Source organism: Barbus barbus (genome assembly GCF_936440315.1).
Source record: "Barbus barbus genome assembly, chromosome: 50".
Lineage (NCBI taxonomy): Eukaryota > Metazoa > Chordata > Actinopteri > Cypriniformes > Cyprinidae > Barbus > Barbus barbus.
In genome coordinates this window covers 11,085,767-11,103,986 of record NC_136728.1, presented here as the reverse complement: position 1 = coordinate 11,103,986, position 18,220 = coordinate 11,085,767, and the positions used below count along the sequence as shown (strand labels likewise).

Genomic DNA, 18,220 nt, shown 5'->3' with positions numbered 1-18,220 from the left:
TACATGTTATTGTGCAGGACTGATCAGCATTTACAAGAAACTTTACCTTCAGTTACTGCAGAAACTGAAACAGACTTTCAAGCAGCACTGTGTGTGTATATGTATATGTATATGTATATGTATATATATATATATATATATATATATATATATATATATATATGTGTGTATATATGTGTGTGTATATGTGTATGTGTATATATATATATATACATACACACACACACACACACACACACACACACACACACACACACAGTGCTGCTTGAAAGTTTGTCTTTTACAAATATGATTAAAAGATGAATATGAGACAAAACTACATAATGTCACATTTTATTATTGGGTGATTCAACACAGATGTTTTACCAGCTAAGAAGTTCAGCACTTTTAGAGTTTCATCCCTTTATCTGATGTGAGCACAAGTATTGGAGCAGTTGCCTCACAGGTCTTTCTAAGTGATCAGCTGTGTCCTGTTGCATTAATTCTTCAGATATTAAAAGCAGGGAATGTGTCGTATCAGTTATATCCATTACTTCTGCATTCTGAATCTTGCATTCGATGATGACACACACAAACCAGGATGAAGATGAGGGAGCTGACTTTGAGAGAAAAGCAAGAAATTTGGATGCTAAAAGAAAAGAGGTAGTCAATTAGAGCTCTAGCAAAAACAAAGGGCATGGAGAAATCAAGAGTTTGGAAACCACCAGCAACCAACAAAAACCTGATCGGCTGAGAAAACGATAGTAGTTGATGACAGACAAATCATAAAAGCTGTGAAAATTAACCCTAAAAGACGTGTCTGTAAAATCACCAACAACTTCCAGAAAGCTGGGGTGATGCTCTGACAATCTACTGTCCTTAGGAGACTTTGACAAAGAATTACAGATGCTACACAGCAAGATGCAAACCTCTGACCAGCACCAAAAATAGAAAGGCAAGATTAGAGTTTGCAAAAAAGCACAAAGGTGAGCCAGAAGAGTTTTGGAACTGTGTTTATGGACCGGTGAGACAAGGATGAACCTTTATCTAAGTCATACATGTCAAACTCAGGCCCGCGGGCCAAATTTGGCCCGCAATCTAATTTTATTTGGCCCGCGAGATCATATCCAATAATGTATTAGAGCTGGCCCGCCGCGCCAGTATATAGCGCATGCACCGCTAAGACTACGAATCCCAGAATGCTTTGCTAACGCGTTGCCGCCGGCGCGTCAGTCTCTAGACCGCACACCCCCTCCTCTTTGTTACAACGCATTAGCAAAGCTACGAGTCACCTCACTCAAATTTATTCCAACCCTCCCGAAAAATGGCCAAACGAAAGGGAGAAAACAGGAGCTTTCGAGGCAGATTATATGTTCACTATCGTAAAAGACAAACCTGTTTGTCTCGTGTGTGGAGCCATCGTGTCTGTAACAAAAGATTATAACATACGACGACACTATGAAACAAAACACCAGGACAAGTATAAGGATCTGGACGAAAAGCAAAAGCTCCAAAAGGTGGAGGAGATGAAAAAAAGTCTGGCTTCACGGCAAACTATGTTCACCAAAAGCAAAATCCCAAAGTGAGGCTGCTGTAAAGGCTAGTTCATTGTGACAGCAGAGATCGCCAAAGCTGCCCTTTGATGAGGGAGAGTTTGTAAAAATGTGCATGACAGTATTATTTATTTTAAATGATATTTCTATTTGTTTATGCTTGTTCTGGATTCAATGTTTAAGCAAAACTAAAATCTATTTTCATATGAAAAGGTTTAACATTACATATCTCAAAAGAAAACATGCAGAATTGCATTGCAATTTTTCAATAAATATTGAGTTTGGCCCGCGACCTTGTCCTAATTTTTAATTTTGGCCCACTGTGAATTTGAGTTTGACACCCCTGATCTAAGTGATGGGAAAGCAAAAATGTGAAGAAGAAAAGGGAACTGCAATGATCCCAAGCATACAGCCTCATCTGTAAAGCATGGTGGAGGTGGTGTCATGGCATGGGCATGCATGTCTGCCTCTGGAACAGGCCCTCTCAACTTTACTGATGACTTAATGCATGATGACAGTAGCAGAATGAATTTGGAAGGGTACAAAACCATCTTGCCTACCAATATTCAAGAAATGCCACCAGATTCATTGGGAAGTGCTTCATATTGCATCAGGACAATGACCCAAAACACCCTGCTAGTTCAGTCAAGGAATTTATAAGGGCAAAGAAATGGAAAGTCTTAGATTGCCCAAGTCAATCTCCAGATTTAAATCTGATTGAACATGAATTTCACCAGCTGGAGAGGAGAGTACAGGCAGAAACTCCCCAAAACAATCAACAATTGGGATTGGCTGCATTAAAGGGAAAAGTATTTGAAAGGATGAGACCAAGAGTCTGGTGATGTCTATGGGTCACAGACTCACTGCTGTGATTGTGATCAAGGGATCTGCAACTAAATAATAGCTTTATCTTTTATATCTGCCTTATGTTCAACTGTCCCGATAATTATGCTCACATCAATGAGTGGGATGGACTCTAAAAATGCTGTTCTTTTTATTTGATAAAACATGTATGTGTTGAAACAGCTAATAATAAAATGTGACATTCTGGAGTTTTGTCTCCTATTTATCTTTTAATCATATTTGCAAATGTTTTGACTCCACAGCCAACAGAGCAATTTTGTCTTTACTGCTGCAATACGTATGTATGTATTATTATTTTTATTTTTATTATATGACAGTATTTAGATTTTTCTTTAAACATTCCACAAATTAAAATATAAATACAAAAAAAAAAAATATACTTTGACATCTTATGTAAATATTTATAATTTTGTAATCTATATTAGTGTGTCAAAATAATACTTACACATACATATAAAACTAAATATTAGGGTACGCGTTACAGTAATCCTCGGTCCTCAGTAATCTCCTTCATTTGGGACATGATTCACTTCCACAAACATCAGACTTTGATATTGGGTTATTTTGATAAGGTTAAAAAATACTAGCTAACATAATAAAACATGATAACGTAATAAAATACATGATTTTTGAATGCATGATGTTTTTACAAAACCTCTTTATATACTCTATATAAATAACTATAATGTAACAAGCGCACACACATACATAAATTACTTTTTTATTGAACATTCTTCAAAAGTGTATTTACAATTTATGCTAAGCTTTTGCTTAATGTTTTCAATAATCACTTTTATTTATATAGCTATTGTGTATTTTATAATTGTAAAGTTTTAAACACTCGTGGAGGTGTTATTTTTTATCGTGGATTAACCGTACAGATTGTTTAATTCAGTCAACAAAACAAACCAATCAACATCTTCATTTAGCGCCCAAGATTTTCATAACTGCACGTTGTACACATTCTGATGCTAGTGGGATGTGAAAACAGTTTTTGGAAACTTGCTCTGCTGTCTTGTTTTCTTGGATTGTTACATTGGCTCATTATCAAGGGTTTACGCCTCGTGCTTCACCTTGTTAATAAGGAGTTCTGGAAGGTGATAGATCCTCCGAACACCCCTGAGCTCAAAACTGCCACTCACTCGCAGAAAGAGCTCAGCAGCTGATATTCAGCATATCAAAGACTCCCAGAATCACGCTAGAATTAGGATAAGGAATCGTGTTTCGTGTTTTCTCACGTCCTTGACTTCATCCAGCACCCCTAATTGAACCGCTACACTCGGCATCAACCTGTGCGGTTATTAAGGTGTTTCTCTCAGGCGAGTCATTCTGGTGGGCCGGACTGCAGATAAGGATCAATAGAGATGGAGAGCAGTGCTGGCAGGCTCACTGGCTTTGCCTTTCTCTCTTGTGCCTGACCTTTGTAAATGATTATAGACTACAAGCATTTCTTTCTTTGCCTCCTCCTGTCTCTGTCTCACAAATAGACAGGTAGGCAATTGAGAGAAAATGACATTTCGACAAAACTAGTACTTTCTAAACTCAGCCGTTTGAGCAAGTCCACATCAACATCACAGTACTATAGCAATATACAAAATCATTTTTAAAAATGTATTTTATATATAATTACGTGTCTGTTCAAATGTTTTGGATCAGTGCAAAGACTTAAAAAAATTAAAATAACATTGTTAATGTTTCTTGAACAGCAAATCAGAATGATTTCTGAAGGATCACGTGACACTGAAAACTGGAATGATAAAGAAATATAGAAAATTCTAAAGGGTTCACAAACTTTCGAGCAGCGCTATATATATGTGTGTGTGTGCTTGTTACATTATAGCTGTAATTTATATATTTCACAATATTAATGTTTTTACTAAAAGCTGTCTTTGTTTGCATAAGACTTAAGGGCCTGGTTTCACAGACAGGGCTTAGACTAAGCTAGGATTAGGCCATAGTTCAATTAGGAGTTTTAAGTCATTTTATAAACGTGCCTTAGAAAAAAACATTACTGGTGTGCATCTTGAAACAAAACAAGTATTAATATAATATAATGGCTGCATATAGATTCCATATAGATTAACGACTTGAATTTTCACTCGTATCTTAAGGAGTGAAACTTCAAGGGAGAGCAGTGCATGCTGGGAAGTTGCTACTAGCCATTTCTTACTGCTTTGGAATCTATATGCAGTCTCAAGATGATTATAATTATGATTTTAATTATGATACCATTTATGATTTTTAAAAAAGATCAATGCATTTTAAGGTCAAGTGTGTAATTTATGTTATGACAGAAATAGTTCAGCATTTTGAAACTGTCTACCATTGGTCATCCAAACAAATAGTCCCGTCCCAAACTTGCATAAATGGTTAAGAAAACATAATTTTTTCATATTATCAAAAAAAATTACACACTTCAGCTTTCATTTCAGAGGTGATAAATGGACTGTTAATTTAACATGCAGATTTGTGAGGTCGTGTGAAAGAAGCGTAAAGCATTCATTGTTAGTGCATACTATATTGAATACATACTGGTTTACAGTATGTACTGTGTAGCAAGTAGTATGCTACTATTCCATTCTGAACACAGCCGTAGTGTTGCACTACTCTGATTTTAAGGAAGTAAGTGGAGGTTCTCCACTCGGTATTCACAGCGGTGAACAACCGTGTTAAAGTTGAGCAGCAGGTTTTGTGATTGAGGTCAGTCATTAAACAGTGATTATGTGCAGCTACATACCTCTGGATTACAAATGGCGTAACTAGGTTCCCCTTTCACTCCTCATCAAATAATCGAATATGAACGCAAGTCAGCAGTCTAGCTGCAGGCGGTGAGAGAAGATTAGCCGCGACACCAAACAGTCCCTGTCCTTCTAGAACCTTTGGTTAAACGCAGTGAGTCGCTGCTTTTTGTCCGTACAGGGCCTCCTTACCTCGCATTACTTCAAATAGATTCATGCACACCCCACCGTCGTCTTTTTTATGTGCCCTCAGGCGAATTCACCGTAGCTGTCAGGGTCAGGTGAAAGTTCAGTGCACCAGATCACTGACATGCAGCGGTGGTGCTGCCTGTGTTTACGTGTCAGCTCGCTCTCTCCGGGGCATCCATGCGTGTGCATGCAATGTGCACGACTTCCCTTCCGATTAGCATAACCCTGACTTAATTAGCATGTAAACGTTGCCTTGAATTAGCGGTTTGTCAATTTCCCCCTCTTCATTATGTTATTTAGTTTGTATTTGTGAAAGGAGGGGCGGGCGGCGCAATTATTTGGACAAATTGTTTCTAGCAGCACAAGTGACAGATTCAGTCAATTAAAAGTAATTACATACACAATGGAAATGTTTTACTCTGCGACTGATTTACGTCATTCCTGCAAAAGGAAAACGGTGTGTTACAATCATTTTTGTCTCGTGTTCCCCCATAGATCCATCTGTAAGTCTCAAATATCCCTTTATCAGTCGACACAAAAACAGAAATTTGTTCATATTAAATCACAATATACTAGATATCATTAAACACTATTATTAATATAATTAAAGTTTTTAAAAAATCTGTAGGTGAAAAAGGTCTGTTTAATCATAATTTAATATATTGTACTATATAATATACATATATATTATTAAAAATAAATTGCTATAAAATATATAAATGCTATCATATGTTTACTGTGTACACATATATGTGTATATGTACACACAGTACGTTATATATATATATATATATGTATGTATATGTATGTATGTATATATATGAAGAGTTCAGATGCAAAAACCTCCTAAGTGCCTTCTGAAATTTTCTTCTAAAATGTGCATTTTTATCAGGCTCCTATATTTATTTCACTTTAATTGCATAGAAAAGGACCTATATATTACATTAGAGTAAAATTACTGAACCTAAACATAGGAGCCTGATAAAAAAAAAAATGCTCATTTTAGGTGAAAATTTTAGATGGCACTTAGAGGCTTTTGCATCTGAACTCTTCATACACACACACACACATACATATATTGTCTATATGAACAAAAGTATTGGGTCACCCCTTTCTGATGAACTGGTTTGACTACTTTAGTAATTTCCATGAGTGCAAATCTTAAAAGTTTGAGCATATAATGATATTCTAGGGAATTGTGTGCTTCTAATTTTATAGCAACAGTCATTGGTGTTTGGTGATGAGTTTTTGGCTCAAGGTCTCCATTTAAAGTCACACCAGAGGCGTTCAGCTGGGATTGGGACATTGCTTTCTGCAGACCAGTCAAGTTCTTCCACACTGACTGAACCATTCATTTCTTTTTGAACCTTGCCTTATACACAGGCATTGTCATGTTAGAATAGTAAAGTGTCTTGTCCAAACTGTTGCTATAAAATTTGAAGCATATATATATTTTTTGACAGCCCTAATGTTTCAGATTGTCATAGCAAAATTAAACTATTTCCAGGTCCTCCTGGCTGGGAATCTCTTTTTGGAACGTCATCTGTCCTGTATCCCACCTCAAATGTTTTGTTCCCACATTTCCCCTACTTCACTTCATAACTCCAGCGGCCACTGCAGCCTGGTAAACGCACTTTCTAATGGGGCCGTCGATGACAAGAAAGCCGTTCTTGCTGCTAGTGTTTTATTTTTTTTTGCGAGTCCATGGCCACAGTGGTGTGAGTGTCTTGGTGAGGAGAGGTGAGGACTCTTTCTGCATTCTGTGCCTGGCAGCGTTCACTCCGAGCGGGGGAACAGGACGCGCAGCCCCCTCCTCATCCACCCCTCCCGGCGTGGCTGGCTCTGTCACTGCCTGCTAGGGTGAGATGACTTTACCTGCGGGCTGTGCTTTTTGAAAATCGCTCGCTCTCTCATTCTCAAACACTCACTCACTTTCTCCCTCGTTCCCTCGTGGAAAGAAATTGAATTAAGCACCCAGATACGGCGAAAGCTCTGAGTTATTTGCTGCATTGAAGCTGTGCGTGATGTTCGGAGCTTCATTTGCTCTATAGAGCTCTTCGGGGGAGTTTGGAATGAATGTAAAATACACAGCATACAAATATTTGAAAATGATAATTCAAGTAAGGGAATGTGATGCACAGTAATGCTTATTTGGGAACTTGTTATTCACAGACCTACACAATGTATAAATTGTCTGTTTCGCATGAATGGCTTTGATATAGCGTTCATGCAGTTAATATTGATTGTATATTCTTGCCATTCAGATGCAGCAGCAGGAACTCGCCCAGATGAGACAGCGGGATGCCAACCTCACAGCCCTTGCCGCCATCGGAACCCGCAAGAAACGCAAGCTTGACTCTCCTGGGGCCTCGGCAGGTGCAGAGGTAAGACCCCCAGGCCCTTATTTATATGGACCTCCATACTAAGGTTCATGTGGGCCAACGCCAATTAGATTAAAGCATGTCAGCTTCTGTAGTGTAAGATGTTTCCCTCACAAAGTCTCAAGAAAGGGATTTTTCAAATCCAGCAAATATTCAAATAAACACAAACTAGAAACATGAAATGGAATAAAGACTGTACAAAATTTTGTACTTTTGTGTGAGAATGAATTACAAAGAACTTCAAATGTTGTCAAAAACTGATAAAACTAACAGTATAATAAAATATATATGGCATCAGTTCTTTTTTTAAAGAAATTAATACTTTTATTCTGCAAGGATGCATTTATCTTTTGAAAAGTAAGGGTAACAAAAAGTTTACAAAAAAGGTAGTCGCACTTTAATTTGGGGACCAAGTCTCACTATTAACTATTAGCTCCGACGTTTGCTTCAAATTTCCAATTTGCTGTTTATTAATAGTTAGTAAGGTACTTATGTTTAGGTACTGGGTAGGATTAAGTGATCCAAAATATGGTAATGCAGAATAAGGCATTAATATGTGCTTTATTAGTACTAATAAACAGCCAATATGCTATTAATATGCATGCTAGTAAGCAACTAGTTAATAGTAAAAATTGGTCCCTAAAGTGTTACCAAAAAAGTAAAGACATTTATAATGTTACAAAGGTTTCTGTTTTAAATAAATGCTGTTCTTTTGAATTTTCTGTTCATTAATTAATCCTGAAAATATTCTATCATCGTTTCCACAAAATGATAACCAACGATATTGATAATAAATACATTTTCTTGACCACCAAATCAGCATTTTATGTTATAGGTTATATTGTAATAATATTTCACAATATTACTGCTTTTACTGTGTTTTCATAAAAATGAATGCTGCCTTGGTGAACAAAAGAAACTTGTTTCAAAAATATTTACAAATGTTATGACCCTAAATAAGCTTGTAAAATATAAAAAGCTTGACAGCAGTGTAAGAAGAAGAATTTGATTATATCATTCACAGTGCTTCATGGGAATGGTCCTGATTTTCTTCTGTAATTTTCCCGGATTTTTTTTGCTTTGTTACTAATTGATGGATATTTCTTGTCAGGATTTATGATTAGTCTACTTTTTCATCTGGAATTCAGCTATTAGATATTATTTTTTTAAACACAAACACAAAAAATGAATTTGGCAACGTGTTCCCACCTATAACATTATTTCTTCTAAGCTCATGGTAATAAGATGAAAATGTATGGCCATAACAAATGCCCCAACCAGTCACATGCTCACTACATTTTTTGCTTGAGCAAAGCTTATTGCTGCTAATTTAGTAAATCAAGCCAGTGTCATTTCAGTTCTGTGTAAATACTGTCTTCACATGCTGCTGCCCATGGCATATTATCAATAAGAGACGTGTCAGATGATATCGCACGTAAATGATCATTACCACTATCAACAATAACAGTAGGGGCTGTGTTCTAATGACCCGCCACATGGTTTAGATCTTCTCTTTACTTGCATTGCTGCAATCTGCTGCTGTGAAGGACACTAAATGTCCCTTTATGGAGAGCATAACCAAATAAAAGCATTATTTCTGCTCTATGAATGCACTGCCGACCTCTTTCACTATGGATTACCTTCATCCACCCACATAAAACATAACCAAAACAATTCAGCAAACCTGATGCTTTCGCAGATGAATTTTTGGCATCACAGGTAGGAGCATTTGCATCTCACATGTCCAGAATGTAGACAAAGAGATGTCTTCTCTCTTCATTTTCAGCCCATCATTTCTGTCTTTCACATCCAACTCAACGTTGCCCTCGGCGGTGCCCCCTCCCAACTCGTGCGCAGAAGCTCGCACACACCCCCTCGATATGGAGCAAAGTGAATATGACTTTTCTAAAGGGGTCGGTCCTCGCCCAGGGGTCCGTGGCTGGGCCTGCTCTGAAGGGTCCAGTCAGAGATTTCATCTCCACAGCAATGTGCCTGAAGGGCAGCATGGCCCGAAGCAGGAGGCAGCCATGTCATAATGGCTCCACTCATTCTTCCCCCACCCCCGTGTCCTGACAGCAAAATACCTCATCCTTGCTCCCCGTTTGCTTCTAAATTAAAGCTTCCTGCGGTGTCATTCTGCAGGATCTTCATCGGGATAAAATGCTCAAGTTCTTGTTTGAGGAAAGGGTGGTGTTTTCTGCTTGCTCTTTGTCTGGCCTCGACGCCCTCGAGGCGGTTTCGTTGTTTGATTGCTATTCCGTCTGTCTTTGGGTTGATGAAGCGTTTAGGCCAGAGGGCAGCCCTGCAGGACCGCCTGAGGGTAGATTAGTCACAAGGGCAGGTGATGAGGACGTTTCTGAAGGGCGAGTTGTAGGGCACGCTGTAATAAAGGCCGCTGAGTTCCTGTGGGCCTGCATACCAGACTGAGCCTGCAGGCAGATCACACATGAGGGTTCAGAGTTGAGCTGTCCTAACATGGGCAGCCCATATTAAAATGTTCATCCCAGTCCTGAGGCCAGGGGAACGGAGAGGACGACGGATTGAGAAGCAATCCATGTGGAAAAAGAGGAAGAGAAGATGTTTTCGTATTGTGTCTGGTGCACTTCTTGTATTATTACTGTTATAGTTCTTGAAGATCAACGTGATTCTTGACGCCAATGAACCATGAGTCTTCTTGGCCCACAACATGTTGACTTTTTTTTAGCTCGAGTTGAGAAAAGTGAGTGTTAAGGCCTGTTCACAGTAAGGATGGGTTCTAAATTTCAAGTCCACACCACAACTATAACAATAATGGCACAATATCATTGGAATTACTTTTAAAAGGTTTTTTTTCCAGCTGATGAATGATAAAAACATTGACAGCCAATCAGAACTCATCCTGCTTTGAAAAGAGCATTTAAATTGGCAGACGGCAAAACTTAAAGGGATAGTTCACCCAGAAATGAAAATTACCCCATGATTTACTCACCCTCAAACCATCCTAAGTGTATATGACTTTTCTTCAAGATTTTTAAGCCCAAAAAAGTGCATCCATCCATCATAAAAAGTACTCCACATGGCTCCGGGTGATTAATAAAGGTCCCTTGAAGCAAAGCAGTGTGAAAGAAAGAATCTGAAAGAAGAAGGTCATATACACTCTAGGATGGCTTGAGGGGTAGTAAATCATGGGGTAATTTTCATTTCTGGGTGAACTTTCCCTTTAACCGTGTGCTTATAATAAACAGCGTTAGTGTGTGTTGGTATGGATGCTCCCTAATATAGGAAGAATTATAGTGATTCTTCACGCCAACCAAACCCCAAGCTCCTTCTCGGTCTGCATACATATTCCGTAAGTCTAACATGTTGGCCTTAACTTTCAGCTCAAGTCGAAAAAAGCGAGTATTGTGAGAAGGAAAAATGGAGACGGAAAGCAAGAAGAAATGTATCTCTCGTACAAAAAAAGAAGGATGGCTATATGGTTGCCCTTCCCTGCAGCAGAATTAACAGGCATCACATGGAAAACAATCTCAGCCCCGGCTATGAAAGAGAGGAGAGGGCCATTAAAAGCAGCCTGAAGGGATGGACTGGACCCAATATCACTAAAGCAAGCTCTCACTCACTGAAGTGAGGGCTCGCTCACAGGCAAAGAACCGTGCAGAGTTCTATAGCCACAATTAAAATCTCCCCCTCTGCCAGATCGGCCAGAGGGCAGAGACTGAATGGGGGGAGGGAGGGGGACGTGGGGGCTGACATGGAATACCAAAGGCAGATTGAAATGTGTAGCCAGTAATGAGCACTACCAAAGCTCAGCTTTTGCAGCAGTGGCATGGAGTTTAAACATTACCAGTCATTGAACTGAGAGTGTGCTCTTGTTCAGTATGTATCGTTGGAGGGGCCATTCACCCAAAATGTAACATCCTGTCATTTACTCACCTTCATGTTGACTTTCTTTTCTAGACTCAAAGACAAATTGCAGATAGGGACACACAGTAGATCAATACTTTATTTTATTTATTAATGATATCAACTGATATTGTCGGATATTTCATTATTTTAGCGTATTTTCCTAATTTTTACTATTAGGTTACCTTTTGCTGTCATCTAACACGCACCTGCTGGCATAAAATGACGTTTTAACTGGTCAACTTTTGAAATGATCTTGTGTTTGTTTTTTCTTAATTCTTTATCGAAAAATGATAGCTCAATCTTCTGGTGAAACTAGAGAAGAAAATCCTCTTTGGTGGCTAATGCCGGACTTCTCCAGTCATTTCGTCTGCTTAAACTCCGCCCTTTCTTACGATCAACTGCATCTAACTCTCATTCACATCAGCCGCCTCCAGTTCAACAACTGTTTGATAGAACCATGTCCCCGTCCCTAATTTTTTGCTCCGATGTTTGTTGTAACACTTGAGCAAATCAAAAAAATATCCTGAAGTCACTTGTAGTATTCAAAACAATTGATTTTACATTTGTTTTTGTTTTTTTATATTACTAGAATTTTAATATTGGCTTATTGGTATTGACAGAATTTTAATATCAATGCATCCCTATTTGCATAATGTCAAGAGTTCTTTTTCATAACAGGGACTGGCACTGTTCAACTTATTTTACGTAATCTTAAGCCATACAATAGTTTTTGGGTTTTTTTTCAGGAAAAAGACTGAAATTTAAGTTATGTGCTGAAAGTCTTTGTTCTCATCTTTTTTTCACACATGTTCTATTCTGTTACGTAATTTGTCAGAATGTAATTTTATTAACATAAATCTAATAAACGTCTTATTGCTTTAGATTTCTGTTCCTCAGGTTCCCAGTAGGCTCCCATTTTCAGTCTCTACATGCCTTCACCTTGGCCTACACATCGTGCTTTATCTTTGTGGTTTGCTACCGTTGTGTAAAGTTATATCATTAATATACAATTCACACAGATTCTCTTGTTTCCTGTGGCAGATTTTGCCGGTTGATTGGAGCTCCAGTGTTTTTTCATGTGCGGTGATGTGATGAGTCTTGTGTGTGCTATCTGTGGGTTATCTGCATGTGTTTTGACATGATAAGAAGGAGCATGAAGAGTCTGTTATCAGCTTGTAGGGGTTGCGTGGAATAACGTAATGCCAAAAATTGCCTCTTTCTGACCTCAGGCTACCATTGCAAGAAGAGGAAGGTCTTTGTTAGTGGTTAGGGCTTTGTAGGAGTAATGATGTGTTCTGTTTTCCTTAATTTTATATTGATTAACTCCTGCTTTGACAGGCATTTTTTCATCCAATATATTAAGGGAGGTCAAATTGGGTTTATTTGTTTGACCCAGATAAATCCTAGTGTCAGACTGAAAAGGATTTTAAATTGGAGGGCTATTTACGGTCTTGTTGTTTTCAGGTGAAATTCAACTGAAGAGATGTCAGAAATATAATCCTTTATTGGGGCCAGATATTGCAATTATATTCTTATGGTATTATGCAATTTATAATGATTTTATAACCATTAAATATTTCTTTGCAGATCTGAATATTACTGTTATGTTTCATTGCGATAAATGTAATACTAACTTTTATTATGCACATCATCACTCAGTTTTGACCCACAACACATAATAGAAAGCTTTGAAGTCAATGAACACTCGATGGACTTACTGTAGATTGTACGGGGAGTTGACAAAATGGAAAATCCCTTGCAGTATGTAGCTATGATCAAATGAAATGCAGGGCCTCCAGAACATTTTCAGTGCTTCTTGGAATACTGTTAGAAAACTCTTGAAGTGTTAGGAGTGGAATATTGCATCATTCTCCATGAGGAAAAGTGCCTTGAAGGATAAAGGAGATGGAATTTGCTATTCCTACTGTGTGCTTGAGAACTTCACATGATGGTTTGATGATGCTCAGATTGGCAATTTGGGAAGACTATAAATGCATTTGTCCTTATCTAGGCTTGAAACGTAACATTTAACTGTATACCTGTCTGAATGTAGGAGAAGAGAAGAAATACAAAAGAATGTACCCCCCCCCCCCCCCCCCCCCCCCCCCATTGCTCTGGGGTCTGTCTGTTGTTCTTGCTCCAGTTTAAGCATCTTTTTTTGCACTTTAGCACTTCAGTTTTCATGACCTGTTCATGTTCAGCTTGTCTGAGACATGCCGATTTCTTTGTTGTTGTCTTTTTTGCATAGACGCTCTTAGCATAGCACCCTTTCGTCTTTATGTACCTGTTAACGGCTAATGAAGATTCTGTGGGTTTGGTGAGACAAATAAGGTGCTCTAAATTTGGTTCCAATAATAACATCACAATAGCCCTCAAAGAGGAATGTTTCCAGCCATCGACTCTTTTAGAATGCAAGTGCATGCTTTTCGCTAGCTTATAATGATGCCCCTCTATTTTGCCCACATCAATGAAAAAGCATTCGGCTCCGTCAACAAAGTCAAGCCTTTGGCGCTTTTAAGATGCCCATGTCAGAAATTAATTACCTCCCTTGTTAATCATCGCTAATTAAAATGGTAAGTTTATTGGTTCATGATGGCCGTGGAAGGACAACATTCACCAAGTTCCCTCCAACGGCAAGAGTTTTGAGAAAGTTGGCTTGAGTGACTCCAATCAGAACAAGGAGGCTCTTTTGGATGCATTGGCCTGATATAGCTGTTTCTACATCAATTTCACTTTTGTTGTCACATATGGTGACATCCTTTGTTTCTTCTGTTTGTTTTGTGAAGAAAGGAAACAGTTGGTCCAAGATTAGCTGCAGAGGTTGCCTACATGTAGACTAATCCATTAGTGTGGATGGGTTATTGGCTTCCTTTCTGCTGCTCAAATGGAAACCCATTAACGGAGGTAATGTGTGCCTCTGGCGAAGCCCGTGGGCACGGAGGCAGTGGAGGGTGTATCTCTCATGGAGCAAACACACACTGGTGTTTAGAAGACTAACAGTCTCCTGAACCGATGAGCCAAATATTTCTTTCACCGTCACGTTCTTGCTCGTGCTTTTTTTTTTTATGCTTGTCCTTCTTTAACTCTTTTCTTTGTCTTTTACTCCGTATATCTCATAATTTAAACTGTTTTCTCTTTCTCTCTCTCACTCTCTCTTGCTCTTTTGCTTTCTCCTGATGCTCTCTGGCTGACACTGGCTTGGGTACAGAGTCACATTGATCTGTGAAAAATCCTTCAGGCAATCATGAAATATTAAATTCAAGTCGTACTCTACCACTTCTCTCCTTCTCTCTCTCTCTCTCTCTCTCTCTCTCTCTCTCTCTCTCTCTCTCTATCGGTTTCCTTCCCGTTTCTCAGTGTCCTTCCTTGCATTTAGTTTATTCGCACCCCATTTCATCAGTTGGAACAAGTTACAACCTCGCATAAGTCACACAGGCTGATCTGTATCTGTGTTTTAAGCATTAGCATTTAAACCTAAAATGTAAATCTTACTGGAGTTTATTAACCAGTACACAGTCGCAAATCACTGTCTTATCCAAGGATTCAATAGCATTCGTTACTTGATATTAGAATAAAAATAAAATGGCTGTGATTGTAGTTTATGTACATCATCTGATTTCGTTTTAAATATTTATTTATTTTTTTAGAGTGACAGTTGCCATATGTTTTGTCACTTGGTATACACATTGTGGTTGTGGATTTCTTCAGTTCTATTTATCATTTGTTATTTAATTATATGTGATATTTGTATATATATTTTTTTTTTTAAGTAAATACTAAATAATTAGTATTTTACATTTACTGTTGTAATTTCCACAGTTGCTTACATCAGGGTTGTACACTATGTAGCACAACTGTAAGTGTTGATTATTTTTTTGTACATTTATGGTTGTAAATTTCTTAATATGCTATTTATATTTGAATTAAATTGCATTTATGGAAAAAGAGTGCAGATCTGTTGATAGTTTAAAGAGTAAAAACATCTATGGATTTTATACATTGTGGTCTTGGATTTCCTGTTTACTTTTTTTTTTTTTTTTTTTTTTTACGTTTACGTTTTTCTTTTTCCCCCACTCCCAGAGATCTCTGGTTGGTTGTGTAAATAATCTGTTTCATATTACCGCAATGACCCTCTGTGTATGTAGAAGCCAGGGGGTATTGGCACCATCTCGGCTTACCCTCCTGATTCCCTCAAGCTGTTCAGCTACCATTACGGTTCGTGCTATTGCCATTTTGCTTTTTGTAACGTAACGGCAACATTGTATATTAAATCCATTCCAATGATAAACAATGTCATATCAATTTATTTTGAGAGTTATACAAGACATTTGCATTAGTGCACACATTCACCACCCCGTCCACTTTAAATGGAACATTTTTTGTTCTCCAAACTAAGAGAGTGTTTTAAAGACCATCATAGTACAATCTTTGTTGAGCTACTTCGTGTGTTTGTATAGCATTGCCCTCAAGCATAATGTGTACCTTGTAGTCATGTAAGCTGTTGACAAGTGCTGTTTTTTTGTACAGGCAACACAATGTGGGAGAGCTGTTTGAATTGCAGGCAGATGTAGGCAGAATGTTGGTTCTCCCGCAAGTGCTGCCTGAAGCATCCCGGTTCTTTGTGCTGAGAGAGTGAAAGAGGGCAAGAAAGGGATATGCTGTTTCTAAAACGTGTGCAGAATAGTTGTGAATCTGCAGCATGGATATTTACCACACAAATTCGACAGATTTACTTTGCCAGGGTGTCAAATTAGACACTTAAATTATGCTTAATCCTGAAAAAAAAAACTAGTTGGAGAGGTCTGGAGGAGATGTTAACTCCCACAGCCCAGATGAATCACAGTATGTGGCATCTTCTGACATCCTCTGACCCAAGTGTTTGGCACATGCCGCACTTTTGCATTGCTTTCAAGATTTTCCCAGTGGTTTCTGAGGCTGATTTATTCTGACTTGGCATTCGTCATGTATTCGATGGTTATTAGCAATGATTATGGCAGGTTTGAGAACTTGCGTTGATAAATGCCAATGATAGATGCTTGGTCCATTGACTAAAACATGCTGTGTTTAGGGACCGGAGACTTGAGGTGGGTTCTTTTAATTGAAAATGTGGTAAGCTACCACCAAGTACACCCAGAAGTTGACACTAGCAAACAAATAACATGGTAAAAACCACCTAGAGCACCTAACATGTTTTATGTGGTTGTTAGGAGTATTTTGGGTAATTATAGCATTTAGTTATGTAGATTCTAAGGTATTTCTATGGTTATTTGGATGTTTTTTTAGCATACAACATCCAGATCACCCTAGAAACTTCATGGCAACATGGTAAAACCATTCAAAATACACAAGAAAGGTCATAGCAATCACCCAGAATATCAGTTGTCTTCACAGCGTCTAGTTTTATCTGCTTTTTAGATTCATCAGTGACTGAAGCTATCAATTTGATTCTTTTACTGAAGGTTGAAGAAAACAACCCGTCTGAAAAGTATTTGTTGGCGTTTTGGGTTCAGGGTTAATTAAGGGTTTGTGGTAGTATCTTCATCAGTTGGGCTAGCATGCATACATTGCTATATTTTGTGTCTGTAGTTAATTATGTGGTGAGGTAATGATGGAACACCACAAAGCCTTGTGTTTTTGTTGGGGCCGCAGGCCTGGATTTTATCCCAGCTCTGCCCCTCAGCTCCTCAACTTTACTGGAGGCAAAGGAACTGCAGCTTTGCCGCTATTTCTCTAATTAGAAAATCCCCTTCCCCAAAGCAAGACTTTTTAATTGTGTAGTGTCAACTAGTTTACAGATTTAATCCATGGTTAATACATACCGAACCACAAACTGGGATAGTGTCGTAAATGGGCTGGAAACATTACCACAGTTTTATACTCTTGTGTTGTCCTTTTAGACAATGGCTTTCGTAGCACCAACTTACACTTTTTGCCAAAATAGCATAAAATAACTATTTTGGGTTCCGCAAAGAATCTTTCAGTGAACGGTTCTTAAAAGAACAGTTTTTTTCTTTGTGTAAAGAGCATTTTAATTATCTAAAGAACCTTTATTCACTCCAAAGAACCATGGAAAGGTTAAAGGTTCTTCATGGAACCATCAATGCTAATAAAGAATTTAATTTTTAACAGCATATGCGATCCTAACTTTTGATCATCTTTGAGGAACCATGAAGACGTTGTGGTTGAAGAAGCCTGTTTTGAAACCCAGCCATGTCTCTCACAGTTTTATAATTGCACAAGGTTAGATGGTCCTGGATCAAAGTAAAAGGCCGCCATTAAAAATCTAGCTAGTATAGGGTTAAAGTGAAGTAGAGCAGGGTTGCGTAGCCCCGGGCGGCAGTTCTGCAGAGACTGTGCTGTGTTCGTGCAGAGGCAAGGCGAGTCATTTCCCCAAACGCTGGAGACACACAGCACCCTCAGGCACTCTCTAACCTTTAGAGGCCAGAAGTGCTCACAGTCGTTTGGAGGAATAAGGTGGAGTAATAAGGTTTTTTCCCTCTCCATTTTGTCTGGAGAGGGGTTTCTCTGTGGTGGTTTGGTCACTTGAAGGGCTTCTCAATTCTGGGGTAGCTTTGGAGTAACGCTGCTTGTGCTTGTTTTGAAGATTTTAAGTCCTTTACGTTTGGTTGAA

At 38.4% G+C, this 18,220-nt stretch overlaps 1 protein-coding gene across 1 annotated transcript in view; it reads left to right on the top strand.

The window, feature by feature from the left end:
- The window catches only part of LOC306868179 (transcription initiation factor TFIID subunit 4), a gene marked incomplete at its 5' end in the record, with an annotated part of 44,864 nt that overhangs the window by 21,489 nt on the left and 5,155 nt on the right, over positions 1-18,220 (top strand). Inside the window, one exon of the mRNA XM_079414243.1 lies at positions 7,588-7,707. Coding sequence (XP_079270369.1) covers positions 7,588-7,707 — 120 coding nt within the window. The remainder of the gene's footprint in view (positions 1-7,587; positions 7,708-18,220) is intronic.